Genomic DNA, 18,795 nt, shown 5'->3' with positions numbered 1-18,795 from the left:
GTATATTTTTCTCAAAAAAGTCCATGGATTTAGTTAGATGAAAACATAAAGTAAATTTTTTAAAGTTAATTTGAAATTATTTAAATTACCTTCCCTTTTTGTTTAGGTTAACTTTTATATTGTACTTTTCTTCTTCACACCTTTATAGGCTTGTAGAAATTTTGATAACCAATGTTAATTCTTAGTTTTTTTATTGTGATAGTAAATATCATAATTTGTTCATATTTATTTTGTTTAAATTAAAATTAGTTAATATTTCATAAGTGTAATCTTACCTTTTTATAACAGCAATTTTAAAGTCATTAAAATAGTGGTTTACAAATATCAGATGAGTTCTGACTACGAGTATGATAGTGAGTATTCTGAGGGCAACAGTTATACTGATGGCGGACTAGATGATGGTTGGACTTCTGATGAAATGCAGGCAACAACTGAATCTGATGAGCCTTTGTATGAAAGCCTTCAACCAAATGATCTTTTATTCACCATGAATCAAGCCATACAGGAAGTTGAGTGTTTGACAAGTGAGGTAAAAAATTTTGAGTTTTTTATTTTTTAAGCTTATATTATATTGTTGATAAGTTAACACATTTTTTATATATCTGTTTTTACTACTAAAAATATAAGTTAATAGTCTAATGTTACTGAATGTTCTAGTTCAACAGAATTAATTCAAGTTATAATTGTTACTTTTTAATTTGTATTTATCAATGAATGTATTTTGAGATTAAAGATTATATATTAGTCATGTAAATATAATGTTGTTGACTTTATTTAGGGTTACCACTCTTTGAGTCAAAAAATCTTCCCTGAGTGACCAGAAACTTCCCTGAGCAACCTTAAAACTCCCTGAGTTTCCCTGAGTTTTTTTGAAAACTTAAAAGAATTATTTTATAGAATAAAAAGATAAGCAGAAAACTGTTTTTTTCAAAACATCTTTAAAAATAGGGGCTATGCCAAAGTTTATTGTGTATGAATACTTGGTTCTATTCATACAAAACTTTTTGGCAATTTCACTGTCAGGAAACATGATAATGAATAAAATGAGCAGAAAACTGTTTTTATTTTCAAAACATCTTTTAAAAAACGGTTTATGCCAAAATTTGTTGTGTATGAATAATTGGTTCTATTCATACAAAACTTTTTGGCAACTTCACTGTCAGGAAACATGGTAATGTTTAAGATGTTATTATTTTCACAAGAGTTTCCTGACCAGTTATTTTTAGTACACTTTAGAGCCCAACACATTTCAGCAACAACTATTTAAGAAGCTGTAGCTGATAAACTTGTTGAACTATTAGCCTCACTGTAGTATAAAGTGATTGCATTATTTTTGCACTTAGAGTCTTTCAACTTAAGATGTTTTTTTGATACACTGTGGAACTTCAATCTCTGATACCTATGTTTGATAATGCAATTGCTGTATTATCACCACACCATTTACATTCAAATTTTTCTTTATCAACATCTTCTAGTAACCAATACTTAAAATCTTCATGGTGTGGCTAACTTAAAAAAAAGTTTTAAAATGTTTTTTTCTCTAAACTGTAACTGTTTAAAGGTTAGATCTTCAAATTAAATCTGCAGAATAAAACTGTAAAATATACTTAAATATTTACATTTAAAAATTAATTACCATTATGGCTACTTTTGTAATTAGTTAAAATATAAATTTAACTTCTAATGTAAAAATAAGACAACACTAATCTATAATCATTTTTGATTTATTTTTCTGAAAACAAGTAGTTGTAAACAAACAACAAATAACTTTATTTAAAAAATAAGGACTTATAGTACAAATTAGTTTTATTAAACTACAAAAGTAATAAAAAAATAAATTATTAGAACTTTTTAATGCATAGTTAACCACAACTTTCATTTCTCTGTACTGTTTGTTTGTATTTAACTTTAATCATTATAAACATAAATTTAAAACTAAAAAAAAAAACTACAATGTTAATTCTAAGAATATTGAAGAACTAGCCGCCAGGCTAAAAAATTTGTAAACAGTCAGTTAAAAATAAATAAAATTACTTATTTGGAACAAAATGTTAAAATTGGATTAACTGAATCTCATTCTAGATCTACAAAAAATTTTCTTTAAGATTTTTGAAAAAATTTTAAAACTTCCCTGAAATTTTTAGAAAAAATCAAAACTACCCTGAGTTTCCCCAAGTTAAAAAAAAATCATAGTTCCATGACTTTTCCTGTGATTTTCTATAATTTGAAAATTTCCTGAGTTCCCTGAGTGTGTGGCAACCCTGTTTATAGTTAACTAATGTTTGCAGTCTAGCTGCATTTAAATAAATTATTAATGTACAACTTCAAGTATTTAATTGAATTTTAGTTTGTTGTTAGTTTCACAAATGATAAACTTTTGTTTTAAAGTTATTGATACTAACTACTGTACTAGTATTTTTCAATCTTTAGACAATTTAAGGGCATATAGGGTAAATCACTTTTTCACAATTTAATTTTATTTAGTAAAGTTTTTACTAAGCTACAAGTTGCTTTTTACAGACTTTGAAAATTCAAAATTATTTTTAAGATATAGCCTATTAAAGTTGGAGAGTACAACAGGTCCCTTATAAGAGGAGAAATCTAAAACTACAAATAAATAGAAATCTTTAAAATATTTTATTTTTATTCTGTAATTATTTTTTGTGATTTTATTCTTTTTTTTTGTTTTGCTGCAACAATTTTTTTTATATTATATTTCCTGAAAGTTAGAGGTACAAATCCAAAAAAATTTTATTAATTTCATTTATTTGCAGTTTTAGTTATCTTCTCCCATAAGGAACCTACTGAACTATTTGACTAATACCCCCTATATCTCAAAATTATTTTGAGTTTTAAAAATCTGTAAAAATTAACTTGTAACTTTGTTAAAACTTTATAAAATAAGATCAAGTTCTGAAAAAAGTGATTCACCCACCCCTCCTCCTATGAGGAGGTATGAGATCAAAATTAAATGCTTACACTAGATATTCTGAAGTTGTTGATTAGAAGCAAAAAAAAATAAAAAAAAAGGTCTTATCTATTTTTCTGGTAATTTTTGAGTAATATTGGTACAAGGGGGCCATAGCTTTTTTAATTTTTTTGAAGGGAACCATTTGACAGAAAGTTTGGAAATCCTGATTTACACTAACAAAATTTATTATAAAAAAAAAAACTTATTTATTCATTTTTTGTTTAAAGTTCTACTTGAAAAATTTTGTTTACTTTATTATTATTATTATTATTATTATTATTTGGTTATTTTTTTTAAATTATTTAATTAAAAGCTATTGTTTTCAAAAATATGATGTTGATAAAGTACATTAGATGAGAAGTAAAAAATGCTAAAAAAATATTGTTGTTTTTTAGGTTAACAAGACAGAAATAAGACTACTTTTAAACTATTGTAAATGGGATAAAGAGTTGTTAATGGAAAGGTTGTACAGTGAACCAAATGAGAAAAGAAAACTGTTTGCTGCATCTAAACTTCCAGAGGTTTTTCTTATGTGACAATTAATGTAAAAGTCTAATAGAGGGTTGAATTTATTTAGAATTATTTTCTGAAATTTTTCAAAATTTCAATTTTTAAATTATTTTGTGTTCTACAAAACCAGTTTTACAACTTAAAAGTCTAGTTTTTTTTTAATGAAAAAAATACTTGCTAAAAAAGTTGTTAAAACTGTAGAAAAAAAATTGAATCAAAATTATACATAAATAATTTTTTAACAGCGTAAACAGAAAAAATTACCAAGTATTGGGAGAAATGAAGAATTTACTGAGTGTGAAATATGTTATGATAGTGAATTAACAACTGTAAGTTTTATTAAATGTTTTATTTATGGTATTTAACAAATTGATCTAAGATTTTTTAAATGTTTTTGATTATAAATATAATTTTATAATTTCATGAAAGTTTAATTAGAACTTAAACAAACTGTTAATAACATTGATTTTACTGATTTTTGTGGTAGTGTAAGATAAACATTTGCCTAGGCTTAGTTTTAGTGAAATGATGTGTAAAGAAAAAAAATTAACTTTCTTATTTAATAAGCTTATGTATGGAATGAATTTGAGACTGAACAATTTATTTTAATTTATATTCTGTTTGTTTTATCTTTTTTTAAAAAGTAAAATTTATTAGCAAATGTAATTGTTTTAATTTATTGAAAAGCAACCTTGTTATACAGCAGTCTTAAAAGAAATTGTTAAAAAATATTGTATTATTTTTTTAAATTTAAATCTTTATATAACATTGTAAAACAAAGTATTAATAAAACATTTTCCGTTCATAAAGTAAATTAAATTAATATTTTTGTAAATTTTTGAACACAATTTCATGACTTTTGTTTTCTTTGAATGTATTTTAGTTAAAGAAATTTTCAATGAAAAAAGTATTATAAAAATAAATACTTTGTGTCTAACATCCAATAACGTTTAAAAAAATTATAAAATAAATTATTTTTTTTTACTCAGTTTCATACTTTTTGTTTTCTTTGAATATATTTTAGTTCTAGAAATTTTCAATCAAATAAGTATTTGAATAAAATAAATATTTTGTGTCAAACATCCTATAACGTTTAAAGAATTAATAAATTCATCTAAAAATTAATTTCCTTTTTTTTGAAATGTTTAATTTAACTTCTTTAAAGCGAAAACTAATTAAAAAAACAAGCTTTTCAAAGTTTTTATTTTTTTATTTTTTTACAGAGTTTTACAATTCAAGTAAATAAATTTTAATTTATTGTATGTTTGAAGTAGTTATTTGTTTTATAATTTTTTGAATAATTTGAAAGTATTTTGTATAATTTTACAAGTATTTATATTTACTGTTTAAATAGTTTTTCAGTTTGAGTTTTCAAATTTTGACGTAATTGCCATCAAATTTCAAATATACTTTTTGTTAACTTTTTACTGTGAAAACCTAATGAATGATGTTAATTCCAAACCTTTTATCATAAATGTTGTACAAGAAACAACAATTAAAATACAAATACTATATTGCTATACTATAAACTATTAGGGATTGTTTTTGTGGTATAATTTATTTATACTCTTTCGGATTGTTGAACATTACATGCCAATTAATAGGTGTTAGGTTTACATTGCGATGCACTGTTTCACAAACTGATATAGCCGTTAACTTTTATTTCAAATCTTTAATACAATCAAACTCCTAACCCAAATCCTAAAGCCTAATCGTTTACCCTCAACAATAAACTTGTACAAAAGTTTAATCCCGTGAAAATATACTCATACCAATAAATTATAAGTTTTTAAATGAGAACAGAATTTAGTAGTTCTAGGTTTTCATTCAATTTGTGTGTGACTATGTTGACTGTTTTTAACTTATTAAGTGTTTCATAGAATATACAAATTAACTTAAATAATGTTTAAATTGCGACTTTAAAACCTTTACAACTGTTTTACAATATACTGTAAGTTTAAAAACCATTTTTTTAAACCAAATTGTAAAATTTATCAAGAAAAAATTAAAAATTATTTGAATTTTTTTACTTATCATAAAGTAGGAGTTTTCAAAGTAGGAGTTTACAAAGTTTTCAAAACTTGTTATTATTTGACATAGCAACCAAAACGCATTTGTATACTAAAGTTTTCACATTATTTTTAAGCGAACACGTGTTAAATATATTTTATAACTTTGGTTGTAGCTGATGGTACGTCTTCCGTGCGGGCACATATTTTGCAAAGAGTGCGTCAAGAGGACCCTCAAAGAAAGCATCATGGTCAATAGAAACCAGGTTGGTTTGATAAAATACGAAGCATTAGCAAATATACATGAATTGTTTAAATGTAAATTAAAATTCATAGATTTCTAAAATTTTTATCTTCAATAATTAATAATCTCAATTAGTGAGTTAGTTTAGCTGAAGTGTTTTTTAATAAAACGTTTAGTGTTTATTAAAAAGTTTCATTTTGTAAACTTAAAATAAATTTTTTGTATAGTTTTTATTTTTTAGCGAAAATATAAAAATAATAAAGTAGGACATACTAAAATCAAGTTATCTTAATTCTTCAAACTTTTATAGATTTCCCTTTGAACAGAATCCATTACAGTATCAAAAAAAAAGTTAAACTTTTTCTTTAAAAATTGTCTATAATTTTTTTATTTACTGTAATATCATGCTAATTCTAATAGACCTTTCATCAATTTTTTGTTATTATGTTTAACATTAAAATACTAAATTCTAATTTAAAAATAAATGAGTAAAATTTACTCTTATCAAAGTTAAAGTGTTTATTTTAGTGTATATCTCATTTTATACAACTGTTGTTTTTAAGTTGCATTACAAATAATACAATATACTTTACTGTAATTTGAAAATAAACTTTTCATTTATTAGTAAATATAAATCCTTTCATACGTAAAAGTATCTTGTTAATTTAATAGAAGTCAAAAAATATTATTTATTGTGGTTATTGTTTATCATTTTTAAGAATATATGTTAATAAAAAAGCAAGTAAATAACATAAGACTAATTAATTTATATAGCTAGGTAAATAATTATACATTCGTGATATAAAAAAATGAAATGGTTGCCAGTTTTTTTTAATATGTGATTAGCTTAGTTTGAAAATATTTTTTCTGTAATTTTTTATCTGTTTTTTAGGTCACTCCATGTCCTTGTTATAATTGTGACGAAATTATTGAAGATGATTTAGTTATGTGAGTTTTGGTTTAATAATTGAATTAAAATCATCTACTCAAGAGATATATTAACAGATATTAAAGTACAGTGCTTCCTCACTTAATCGGCTCCTCTTTAGTTATTCGCCCCCGGTTTCAGTTAAGAAGTAGATTTTATTTATTTCAGCTAAGATCAATGCTTTACTAAAAATAGTTTAATTTCAATAACTAAGTAAGCAATTTATAGTAATGTGATATTCAAAAAAAAAAATTAAACTATATTTTATAATTAATTTTTTTCGCGCTATACAACTGTAAGAATATTAAACCGAGGACTACTCCAAACATCAAATTTTTTATTGCGATGTAACTGGATTGTATTTGAGAATGTTGCCAATACATACCTTAGTATTAGTACACAACCTGCCGGATGAATAAAAAAAACAAATGTCACACCAGAAAGTATTTCACAACTTAGCCGATTCAGTGAGTTTTATGCTAAGAAGCAAGAAAGTTCTTTAAAAAAAAAATACATTCTTTTTTTTTCAGAAAGAATTCCTAGTTAAACTGTTTACGATGTCATTTGTTTTTATTCAATTAATTATAAACTTTACAAAGTTTGTTTCGTTTATTTTTTGTTTGTTTTAATTCGTTGAAAAAGGTGAAATAAATTAAGTTAACAGATAGTCGAGTGTAGCTTTTTTTGTATGCTTTAAATAAATTATAAACTTTACAAAGTTTGTTTCGTTTATTTTTGTTTGTTTTAATTCGTTGAAAAAGGTGAAATAAATTAAGTTAACAGATAGTCGAGTGTAGCTTTTTTTGTATGCTTTAAATAATATTAATAAAAGAGACTATTTAAAATCATGATATTTTGTTCTTATTCGGCCATATTTACAAAAAGAGCTCGCCTAACATGATCGGATAAGCGAGGAAGCACTGAATTCCCATTCTTCCAGAGTAGTTTGAAAACTTGTAAGCCCAAGTCTGCTCAGACTACTTAAAATGTTTTAGAGCTTAGCTCGATTGTAAAAAAAAATTTTTATAAAAAGTTCTAACATTTGATTTTGTATTTTTTATCTAGCACTACTTATATAATGGTTTTTAAAATAAAAAAAAGTTTAATTACTTTGAAAATAAGTTTATAGATAAGTTTATATAATAAAATTTAGAAACTTGTAGAGACATATCGAAATTGTCAAGTCAAGTTAACACACAAAATTAGAATTTATCAGAAATTAAAATTTGAAAAGTAGTGGTTATTGTAATGTTATTTAGAGGTGACTCGTAAGCATACTAATACACGCACCCTTTGGATGCAATTGTTTGAAGTTTCAATTCTTATATATTTATATTTGTTGCCTTTTAATAAACGAATGCTGTGAAATTGATCTGAAATTGTAGATTGATTAAGCATGTGCTGCATATAGATAATTTATATGTATCCAGCTATGCTTTCTCAATCTGTATGATATAACCATATGACACAACGTATAGTTAGGCAAATGTACTGCGAGTACTATACCAGGGTTGCCACTTTACCTGGAAACCTGGAATTCGACAATTTAGACAAAAAATATCTGGAAAAACCTGGAATTTGAGAAATATTGATAAAACCTGGAAAAACCTTGAATTTTGAACAAAAATCACTGGAAAAACCTGGAATTTTAACAATTTTCACATGTTCAGTAGCAAGATTTCGATTTGACTCAAAAAATCTATCATATAAATAAAAAACTTTGTCACCATTAAACATTTTTTTATTAAAAATGATATTTAAAGTAGTTTTACATTATCTTTTCAATGTTTTTATACTATTTAACACAGTTTCTTACCTTAGAGTTAACTTTAAACTAAAAATAGACCCAAAAATGTGTACTTTTAAAAACCTTGAAGAAATTTGAAAAACTTGGAAACATTTTTGAAAAATTAAGTGGCAACCCTGTATACACTTGATAGTTATACAAAGAGATTTAAAATAAGATTACAAACCGTGACATTAAATTTTACTAAGACAAAAAACGATGTTTTTAAAACTTTGATACAATATTCAGGTCTTTTTTGTTTTAAAGAGTGGCAACTAAGATGAAAAATCAATTAAGTTACTTGGAATACAAAAACTAAATTTGTTACAGTTATTCGATTTATAAATCGACGAACCTGTTTCATTATTTTTTGTTTACAACTAAAATAAGAAATATAAATTTTGATTTTTTAACAGGAACATACTGACTGACAAAACGGTTCGTGCGACTTACCTCCGTTTGGTCACCGACTGCTACGTTCAAGTAAGCAAAAAAGTTTAACTTATTTAAAGATAAGAAGTTTTAAAGTGTTTTAAAAAAGTTTAGGTCATTAAAAAATACCTGTGTCAATACCTTACAATTAAAAATTCAAAAAATGCTAACTTTGAATTTCATAAAAAAATATTATTATGCAAAGCAATTTAGATAATTAAGAATATACTTGTATAATTTAAATAAATTATTCTAAAAAGTTGTTGTTTTTAATTGTAAAATATGCGTTTACTTTGTTGAAATTTAAACTCTTGTAAGCCTGTTTATTGTTTTTACAGACGAACTTGAAGCTGGGCTGGTGCCCCGGCGTCGACTGCAACCGAGTATTCAAAATCAGGTCGCAGTTTTCACCCTCGGTAGACAGCCTCGAGTGTCCCGACTGCAAGTTCGTCAGCTGCTTCAAGTGCAAAAGCGAAGTTCACCTACCCATAGATTGCAATGTAAGCGATAAAAGTCATGTTTGTTCAATTTAAAATACACTTTGACTGATGCAATACTTGAAATATTAATCAACTGACGCATTTGTATAATCATTGAAAGTCGACATTAACAAAGTTTTTTTTTCAATTATCAGTTAAAAACTGTTTTGATATTCCCTGTAGCATTGTTTGGTTTCTAGAATCTATTATTACATCGCATATAACACATAAATACGCTTTTAAGCATTGAACGTTTTCAAACGCACTAAATGTTTGTTTACATTCAAAGTTGTTGGCAAAGTGGAAGAAGAAGAATGAGGATGACAGCGAGACGAGCCACTGGATCAACGCCAACACGAAGGAGTGCCCCAAGTGCAAGTCGACCATCGAGAAGAACGGAGGGTGCAACCACATCGTGTGCAGAAGCTCCAGTTGCAAGGTGTTGTTTGTTGGAATTGATTCAGTTTGGTGTTTTATAACAGAACAGTATTTGGTTGATTGCTTTGCGTTCAAACTTATGACATTTGTTTGTTTGCTCAAGTTTTCAGCCTAGATGTGTATTTGACCATGTGTGCAGGAGTTTCAGTTGCAAGGTGTTGTTTGTTGAAATAAATAAAGTTTGGTGTATTAAATTGGTTTAATTTTTTAAATTTTATGACATTTGTTTGACAAAAATTTCATTTAGTCAACTAGATGTGTTTTTGACCGTGTATAATGTTGGATTGAAAACTAAATACGTCCAAAGCGGTTTTTATTTAAAGAATTCGACCCTGGCAACCTTTTAAATAGGTTTAAGGTAAAATTTTGAGTCAAAAAGTTATGTAAGCTCTAAACTGTAAGCAGGGTTGCCACTCGGTCAGGAAAAGTCAGGAAAATTTTTAAAAAATGACAAAAGTCAGGAAAAAATGGGGGGTTTTAAAAAAAAGTCAGGAAAAGTCAGGAAATTTGATACAATTTAAAAAAAGTCAGATTTTGTCAGTTTAAATTTACAAAATTCCTTGTTTTCCAAAGCCTTCAAATGGTAAAAAATTAATTAAAAATCCTTTAAAGTCAGAAAAAAGTACCAAAGTTTTCCTATAAATTTACAAAAATATTTAATTTTATTTCCAATGCCGTCATCTAGTATAAATTAGTAAAATATCTTTTATAAAACTGCAAAAATTTTCTATTAACATATTGAACAAGTACCCTACATGAACAAGCAGATTTTGTAAGCTTTTTAGTATTGATGATCTGTAGCAAGGACACTTCCATAGTGAAACTGTGATATATCTAGCATAATTTTAGAATCTTAAGTGTTTTTTTAAGTAAATAATTAAGTTCTTTATAACTAAGCAGTTAGTTTAGTATTTTATGTAACAAGTTAATGTGTATACTTTACCTCTTTATAATTTTTTCAAAGGTTTTTAAATTTATAAAATAAGTTATAAGAGAGGTATATGCAAAGATTAAGTTTACTTATTATTTGTATTCTTTGTAGAGTAACTGAAGTTTTTAAAGTAAATAAGAGTATATTTATTTGTTACAAATTTTATACTAAATGATAAGAGGAAATATTTTATACAACAGATATATAGTTTATTTTTTATGTCTTTTTTTACAGTTACTTAAGTATATTCTTTTTTAGTTTATTTTTAATTTAAGGATTTTATATTAAATAGTTTAAAAGGTTTCAACTGTAAAAATGTGTTATTGTTTTAAGATTTTAGTTGTGAAAGTTCGTTATTAATTCAAAGTTTAAATTGTAAAAGTTCCTTATATGTCGTTTGTTTATCTAGATACATTTATGCTAGGAAATGCTAAAAAATTGTGTCTTTTTTCAGACAATCTGTGTTTATAAGGTAATAATACAAGTATTTTGTTGATAGAGCTGTTTATTTTATTACAAACATCAATCATACACAGAAGGTTTAAGTGATGTACTTGAAGTTTGATGATAGAATTTTGCAAAAAACTGTTGTTTTTAACCTGTATTAAAATTAGATTGAAAGCTTTATATAGTTTCAAGTGTTAGATTATGTTTTTTGGAATAAGTTTAATTTAAGAGTTTTATTTAGAAAAGTCAGGAAAATTTTGGTAAAAAGTCAGGAAAAAGTCAGGAAATTTTTCTTAACTTGATCAGTGGCAACCATGTGTAAGTCTTTGTACCGAAAAAACTTAAACTATATTTTGCTTACTGTTTAAAAAACTAAGTGCTTTGATCATAACATAAGCAGTATTTTTTCCATTAAGATTATTTCGATTTTAATTCTACCTTTGAAAACTCATAGTTTTGTTGATTATAATTTTTTGGAGTGATTTTAAAATACAACATTGTTATGTGAGTACGTAGTATAAAAACACTCCAAAAAATAAGTAATTTTTTGGAGTGTTTTTACACTACATTCTTTTATATAAACTTAATATTTTAGAATTAAAAATTATATTCCTAATTTATCTCACAATGTAACCTCTAATATGTATTCAAGTTTCAACTTCCAAGTACTTATACTTAATTTAACATCAAACAGTACGAGTTTTGCTGGATATGCTTGGGGGCTTGGGACACGCACGGAAACAACTGGTACAATTGCACCAAGTATCAGGAAGAATCCAGTAAGAAGGCGCAACGGGCTCAAGAAGTATGTTTGTATACAAATATATTTCAAAGTAGTTTAATTTTTTTGTAACTTATTTTGTTTTTGTTTTTTTTAATTTAAAACTCTTACATCAGCTATTAAAAGTACCTGTTTAGAATAGGCTAAATAAATTTTACAACTATAATAATAAATTTTATGTCTTTTTTCTAAAAAGTTATTATCTAGTTGTGCTTTTGTACATGTTATGTTTACTGTTTAAAAATTTATTTTATTTGTATTGATTTAAAAATTTAAAACTATAAAGACTTTTTAATAAGTAAAAAAAGTTTTAATTCATCATAATAATTTAATCTTAATGCCAATACTAACAAATAATAATGTTTATTAGATTGATTATTTTAATTTTCAATTAGTGATTGTTTAAGTTTTTTGTTTAGTATTACATTTTTAAAATTTTTAAATGTAGCAAGTTGTACCATACTTAAAATCAACAAGATCATTTGCTGATAAGAGACGTTATATTTTTGTTTTTTATTGGTCATGGTCACTTAATGTTTCAAAAACATAAGTAAATGTTTTTTTATTTTATATTCTAGTTGTTTTAAACTTAAAAGTGGTATAAGTCTATTAATAAACAACGTTAAATTCAAGTTTTAAATATTTACAAAGGTGCTTACTAACTTTAAAAAAAAGTATTTTTAGCTGTTTAGTCATTGTGCTAAATGCGCTTTGTTACCAATTGAAATACTTTTTAATACAAACATTTATACTGCACATAAGTTAAAGTTATAAAAATAGTAAACCAATTGTATATAACACTTCGTAGTCGAATTTTGAATAAAGTTTGTCATAAGTCAAGTTTAAATTAAATTTAATTAAGCTAGAATATGACGTTTCAATGTTATTACGTACATATTGTAAAACTTTATATAGCTTTTGTTATTTGTAAGTACAATTAAGCAGCCTTTTAAACAAAACTAAAAAATGCTGATCTGCTGTTGTTGTTTTTATAATAAAAATAGTGAATAGGAACTACATTTATACTAAATAAACTTAAATCATGATGTGCAACTTCTTCTTGAACTATGAAATAAAATATCTTGTAATTTTTAATTGTGGCTACGTAGAAAGGTAGTTTGAGTTCTAAAAATTCTGCTTTCTTTATCTAAGAAATTAATGTCAACTGAATTTTTTGTTTAATCTTAATTTATAAGTTAGGTAATTGTTAGTTATGAATAAAAAATGTATAGCTTTTGTTTTATTTTGTAGTTAATGTTTTTAGTAATCTACATTTTAAGTAATAATTTTTAAAACCTGATTTCTATATATTGTTATGCAGGGTTACCACTCTTTCAGACTAGTTTAAAATTAAAAAAAGATGATTTGAAAACTTAGCCTTTTCTAGTTATTTTTTTAAATTAGGCCAGTTCTTTGATTAAATTATTGAGTTTGAGTTGATTCTTTTTACAATATTTTGACATTTTACAGTAAAATCTACTAGTGTTATAGTATTTCATTTTTCTTCATTTAACAGCGCTGAAATTAATTGTTAGATTTTTTTTTCTCGTGGCTAGCTCTTCTTAACTATAACAAAAGTGTTTTTCACATCTTTTTGTAGACATAAAGTTGTTGCTCTTGGTAAATTAAAACTGTATACGTGCACTGAAAGCAGTGGTTCTCAGCATCTTTAAAAATTGAGCAGAGTTAATCGGCAATAAACATATTTTACACGGTTGATGATTCAATTTCAATGTTGTTATTTATAAAAAATATTGTTTTAAGGTCTAGTTGTCGTTATTGTATTTCTGTGCAGTAAGTTAAAAAGATAATTGCACCGAAGCCGCAGAATCTTATTTTTGGGCTTTTTAATAAACCCAGCCTGACTAAGGCTAGGTTATAATCACCCAGACCAGATTGTTTGCCTGAAAGAGTTTCAAACATTGTTGATATTGTTATCTAATGAGTTTGTTATGTTTTAGTTGTAGTACCTGATTAAAATATTATATTTTTTAAACTTTTTATTCCCACAAAGGTATCAAGGTCGTCACTGAAGAGGTACTTGTTCTACTTCGAACGATACGCCAACCACCTCAACAGCCTCAAACTTGAAAACGAGGTGAATTACCTAAGTAGAGAAAAATTAATTAATTATCAGTTACACGTTTAATTGACCTTAACTTATCTTTTAAAAAATAAAATGAAAGTTCCTAAAAATCAATGAATTTAAGTTTAGTCAATTATCAATAATCCATTAATATTACCAAAATAAAGCTAACAGGGTGGCCCATTAACCTGGAAAAATCTGGAGTTTGACATATTTAAAAAAAAAAACCTGGAACTTTGATCAAAAATCACTAAAAAACCTGGAATTAAAAAAAAAAATTTGTGTTTAGTAGCGAAATTTCGATTTGAGATCTAAAACTATAAATGATAAACATATGTCATCAAAAAAAAAAATTATTGAAAAACACATTTAAAGTAGCTTTACAGTATCTTTTCATTGTTGTTAAAGTATTTAGCACAGTTTATTACCTTAAACTTAATTTTAAACTAAAAAAGGCCCAAAAACGTGCACTTTCAAAAACCTGGAAGAAATTCAGAAAGCCTGTAAGAAATTCCTAAAAAACCAGTGGCCACCCCGAGTTACTAATAATTAGAAAAACATAATGAAGTAATTAGTATAAGAATCGTATCAATCGATTCAGATTCCGTTCGACGAGATATGCGCGAGGCTGCAGGCGCCCTCTGCCGACAACGACGAGGAAGAGGAGGGACGTGAGGAAGAGGTGCTGATGGCGTCGTGGAGCGAGCAGCAGATGCTGATGAACGCGTGCCGGGTGCTGAAGGCGTGCCGGACCACGCTCATGTACACCTACGTGTTCGCCTTCTACCTCCAGGACGACAACCAGTCCGCCATATTCGAGGTTTGTTGGTGTTAGCGTTACGCGTGGGCTTAATGTTTTAAATTCACTAGTTTTTGTGGTACGGTCAAGTCACTCAAGTTTCTTTTGATGGGTCAAATCTTTTTCATGTTATATGGGCTCAAGTTCTGACCGAATTGGTAACATTTCAATTTCACTGTCTTTCAAGGTTTGTTTGTTGATGTTAACATTATGTGTGGACTTTGTGTTTCGGTTTCACTAGTTTTTATGTTATGATACTCAAGGTGTTTTTTAATATTTCTTAAGAATTAAGGCTGTTTTTTAGTATTAAACGCAATCTCAAATGCATGAACAGCTAACTAGCATTTGTGTTTAAAGAGTGTAGGAATAATTAGTGAAAAGAATTTAAATATTGTGTGGGATTTTTGTTTGAATTTCGTTGGTGTTGTGGTATGGCCAACTCACTTTGCGGTCTTTTTGTTTTGTATGTTATGTGGACTTTAGTAAAGAACTAGATATTTCGCAATACGACATTCGATCCTGCTTATTTGAGGTTTCAACTAGTTTTAATGTTTTTAACTTAAGTATGCCGTTTTTGTATGTTTTGTGGACTTTAGTAAAGACAAATTTATGATTTTCAATTTTACTGTCTTTCATGTATGATCAAAAACATTGTTTATTTCTCTAGTACTTTTGTTTTATCAATAAAAAACATTTTCAATTGTAAACGGCTTCATTTAATGATTAGAAAGTGGACTTTTTCTTTTAAATTCATTGGTACTATGGTATGACCAATCAACTTTTTTTTGTCTTAAATTATTGTGACCAATAAGTTGTTTTTTAAATTTATTAAAGTATTTTTGTTAATATTGCAACATAACTTCATGCGTGTGAACAGCTCAATAGAATTTATGTTTGAAGAAGGTAGAAAAATTAGAGAACTGAATATTAAAACTTTAGCACGTTAAAATATATGAGATTTAAAAGTTTATAAATCATGCCAATCACAATATACATAAATATATCTGTTTCGAGTTCTTTAGAATAAGTTCCTAATTTGTGTTACTGGTTAAACTTGGTGTTTTATATTTTCCTAGAGTATTTTTATCAACGATTGAAAGTCAAGTTTTTGGTCCCCTTGGTCATTTTTCCTGAGGTAAATTATTTTAAATGCTTATTCAGGTGACAGTTATAAGCTTGTTACATACTTTTTATATTTCAAATTGTATTTTCGTGAATTGTTTTTTATTTAGTGTTCTTTAAAAAATACTAAAAGCTTTGTTTTGCACCTTTATATTAGATTATATTGTTTTGGTGTTTTTTGTAGCTCTTCAAAGTTATCTGAGTAGAAATTTTTCTGTAGTTTCAAACACGAGTTGGCAGTATATCTCAGCGGGCAAGATTTGGCATCCCTTTTATTTTAACCGGACGTATTTATTAAGTTTTAGTTTTACGGTCGCTGTCTTTTTTTTAATCTTATACTAAAACGGTTTTTTAATCTATACACCAGGTGATAACGAAATAATTGTTTAGCACAACATCTTACATTAAATTTAATATCATATCTATAAATTTTGTATTCTGTTACGTTATTGTTTTGTACAAGTTTTTATGATTTTATGACTACACACTAGTCGCAGTCCGGATAAAATTTTTTGCGGGCCGAATCCGTATCTTCTCCAACTTAAATCATTTTAAAACTTTTCTGACAAAAAGTTTATAAATTTTCACTTTAGTTTATTAATTTTCACACAATTGCAGGGCAACCAGGCGGACCTGCAGAACGCAGTGGAGCAGCTGAGCGGGTTTCTTGAGCGGGAAGTCCACAAGTCGCGCAGCAACCACCACATGAAAATAATGGCCACCGACAAAACTAAGTTAGCTTGCAAGGAACAATAAAGTTTTTGACAAACAAGTGCTATAATGAGCGTAACTTTCTGATGTAGATTTAAGCAAAAAAGTCTTGTTACTTTTACTCAGCGAGCAAAAAAAAATCATACTTTAATTTACATGAGTTAACTTGAGAACTCTGCTTCTACTTGTTCATTACAACAATTTAACGTTACAGGTACTGCGAAACAAGGAGAACGGTTTTGGTGAAGCACGTGAATGAGGGATTCACCAATAACACCTGGAAGTTTCGAGATCTTTAAACACACGCTGGTTTTAAAACGGATTTCGTTTGAACAGTTTTCATTTTTTAATTTCGTTATAAAACTTAAACACGACTGTTGTTAGTTTACGGTTCTTTTAACTGCTATAATTTGTACTTGCAATTCTAATAAAATAGTAATTTTACTGCACATTTTAAAAGAAAACTATTGTTTTAAAATTTTATGCCTAAGCTACAACTTTTGAAATGCTTTTTTAGTTTTTCCTCAATAAGATACCTCAATGTATATTTTTTACATGTTGACTTGTGTTTTTTATAATGAGTATAAGTTATTGATAGGATAAGGTCTAACTATTTATTTTGCATGGTTATAATTTTTCTTTTGAAATTTATTTTTTGCTACAAGATTTAATGTGAAAACTTTTATTTAGATTTATTTTATTATGGTTTTTTCGTTTATAAAGTTTTGGATAAAATTTTTTACAAGTTATTTAAAACTTTTAGTTTGTGTATTTTAACAATGAGTAAAAGTAAAGGATAATTTCATTGTATTAAGATAACTAGTTTGTAGTATGTTAAAAGTTAAAACTTTTTTTTATGAATCAATCATCTTTATTTTTAGTCGTGTTTTATTTACTTAATTATGTCTTTTTGGATAATTTTTTCAATAAACTTGTTCAAACAGCAATTTGTTAGGTTTCAAATACTTCAACTTTTTGGTTTTCTTATTTAATTTACCTAATTTACATAGCTAGCCATACTTGGTAAAAAGCACTTCGTTTGTTTTTGAACAATCCCCAGCAGTAGAATTCTAATCAATTAAAGTAATAAATTAAGTCCTACTGCCAGGAATTTTTTAACACTAAACACAGTGCATTTTACTAAGTCTGCAGCTGGCCGCTATGTAACTGAGGTAACTGTATTAGTATAATGTGAAATTAGCATAAAGTTTAATAAGTTTTATATTAGTTGAAGTTAGTGATGTACCGGACTCACTATCCGGGTCCGGCCGGATATTGCCATTTTTGTCTGATATCCGGATCCGGCCGGATTCTAGTTTGAAAAAAAAGTCCGGTTCCGGCCGGATTCTAATTTGTAAAAAAAGTCCGGATCCGGTTCCGGCCGGATTCTAATTTGAAAAAAAGTCCGGATCCGGGTCCGGCCGGATCTCTATGCCGGACCTGGATCTAGTTAGTAAAAAAGAGCATACTGAAAAGTATTTTTTCAAAAACAAACTCTGTGTAAATTAATAAGAGTCATTTTCGTCAGTTAAAATTAAACACCTACCGTAATTGGCTCATTTTGTACACGTGACTAATTTACATTTGTTTACATTTAAATTATGAAATAAACATTTCAGAAATGCAACTCTTTACATAAATTGAAAACTTTGGAATGAATACTTGTATTATTTACTGTTTAAAGTTGAGCTCAGAGAATATTTAGAGTTAATACGGTTAAATGTACGAGCCAATGAGAATCATATGACAAAATGTTTCAAACTTAAAAATGATGCGACAAAACATCAGAAAATGACAGGCAGTTTATATGTAAGCAGTTAGTTAGTTTGGTGTGCAGCTTGAAGCAACAAAATATCTTGAACTTTTTTGTGAATGCTTATTGTAAGTAGTGTTTTGTTTTAAAAGTGAATATTTCAACTGGTGTTTAATTTTTTAAATATTTAAGCCAGGTTTATAGTTTAATAGTTTATTAAAAATTTTACAGTTTCTTGTAAACTAAAAGTTTTATTTATTTTTTAGTTTATTGTTTTAAGTCTTTTGATATAGATTTAAATAGCTAACAGTTTTTAAAGTGTTACCAAAGTAGTTAATAGTTTTGTATATGCTAGTTTTTCTTGTTGT

At 26.7% G+C, this 18,795-nt stretch overlaps 1 protein-coding gene across 1 annotated transcript; it reads left to right on the top strand.

The window, feature by feature from the left end:
• The first annotated feature begins 295 nt into the window (after window positions 1-295).
• Window positions 296-17,308, top strand: LOC145844105 (E3 ubiquitin-protein ligase ari-1.1-like). The gene is made up of 13 exons (XM_082951453.1): window positions 296-529; window positions 3,367-3,492; window positions 3,727-3,810; window positions 5,667-5,756; window positions 6,627-6,682; window positions 8,865-8,931; window positions 9,219-9,380; window positions 9,649-9,798; window positions 11,870-11,980; window positions 13,971-14,054; window positions 14,644-14,862; window positions 16,582-16,697; window positions 16,889-17,308. Exons 1-13 carry the CDS (start codon window positions 329-331, stop codon window positions 16,971-16,973), a joined length of 1,551 nt encoding a protein of 516 aa, XP_082807579.1. The 5' UTR covers window positions 296-328; the 3' UTR covers window positions 16,974-17,308.
• The last annotated feature ends 1,487 nt before the right edge of the window (window positions 17,309-18,795 follow it).

The sequence above is a fragment of the Thalia democratica genome, chromosome 9 (assembly GCF_965202585.1).
Source record: "Thalia democratica chromosome 9, ktThaDemo2.hap1.1, whole genome shotgun sequence".
NCBI lineage: Eukaryota > Metazoa > Chordata > Thaliacea > Salpida > Salpidae > Thalia > Thalia democratica.
This window is presented reverse-complemented; position numbering and strand designations above follow the sequence as displayed.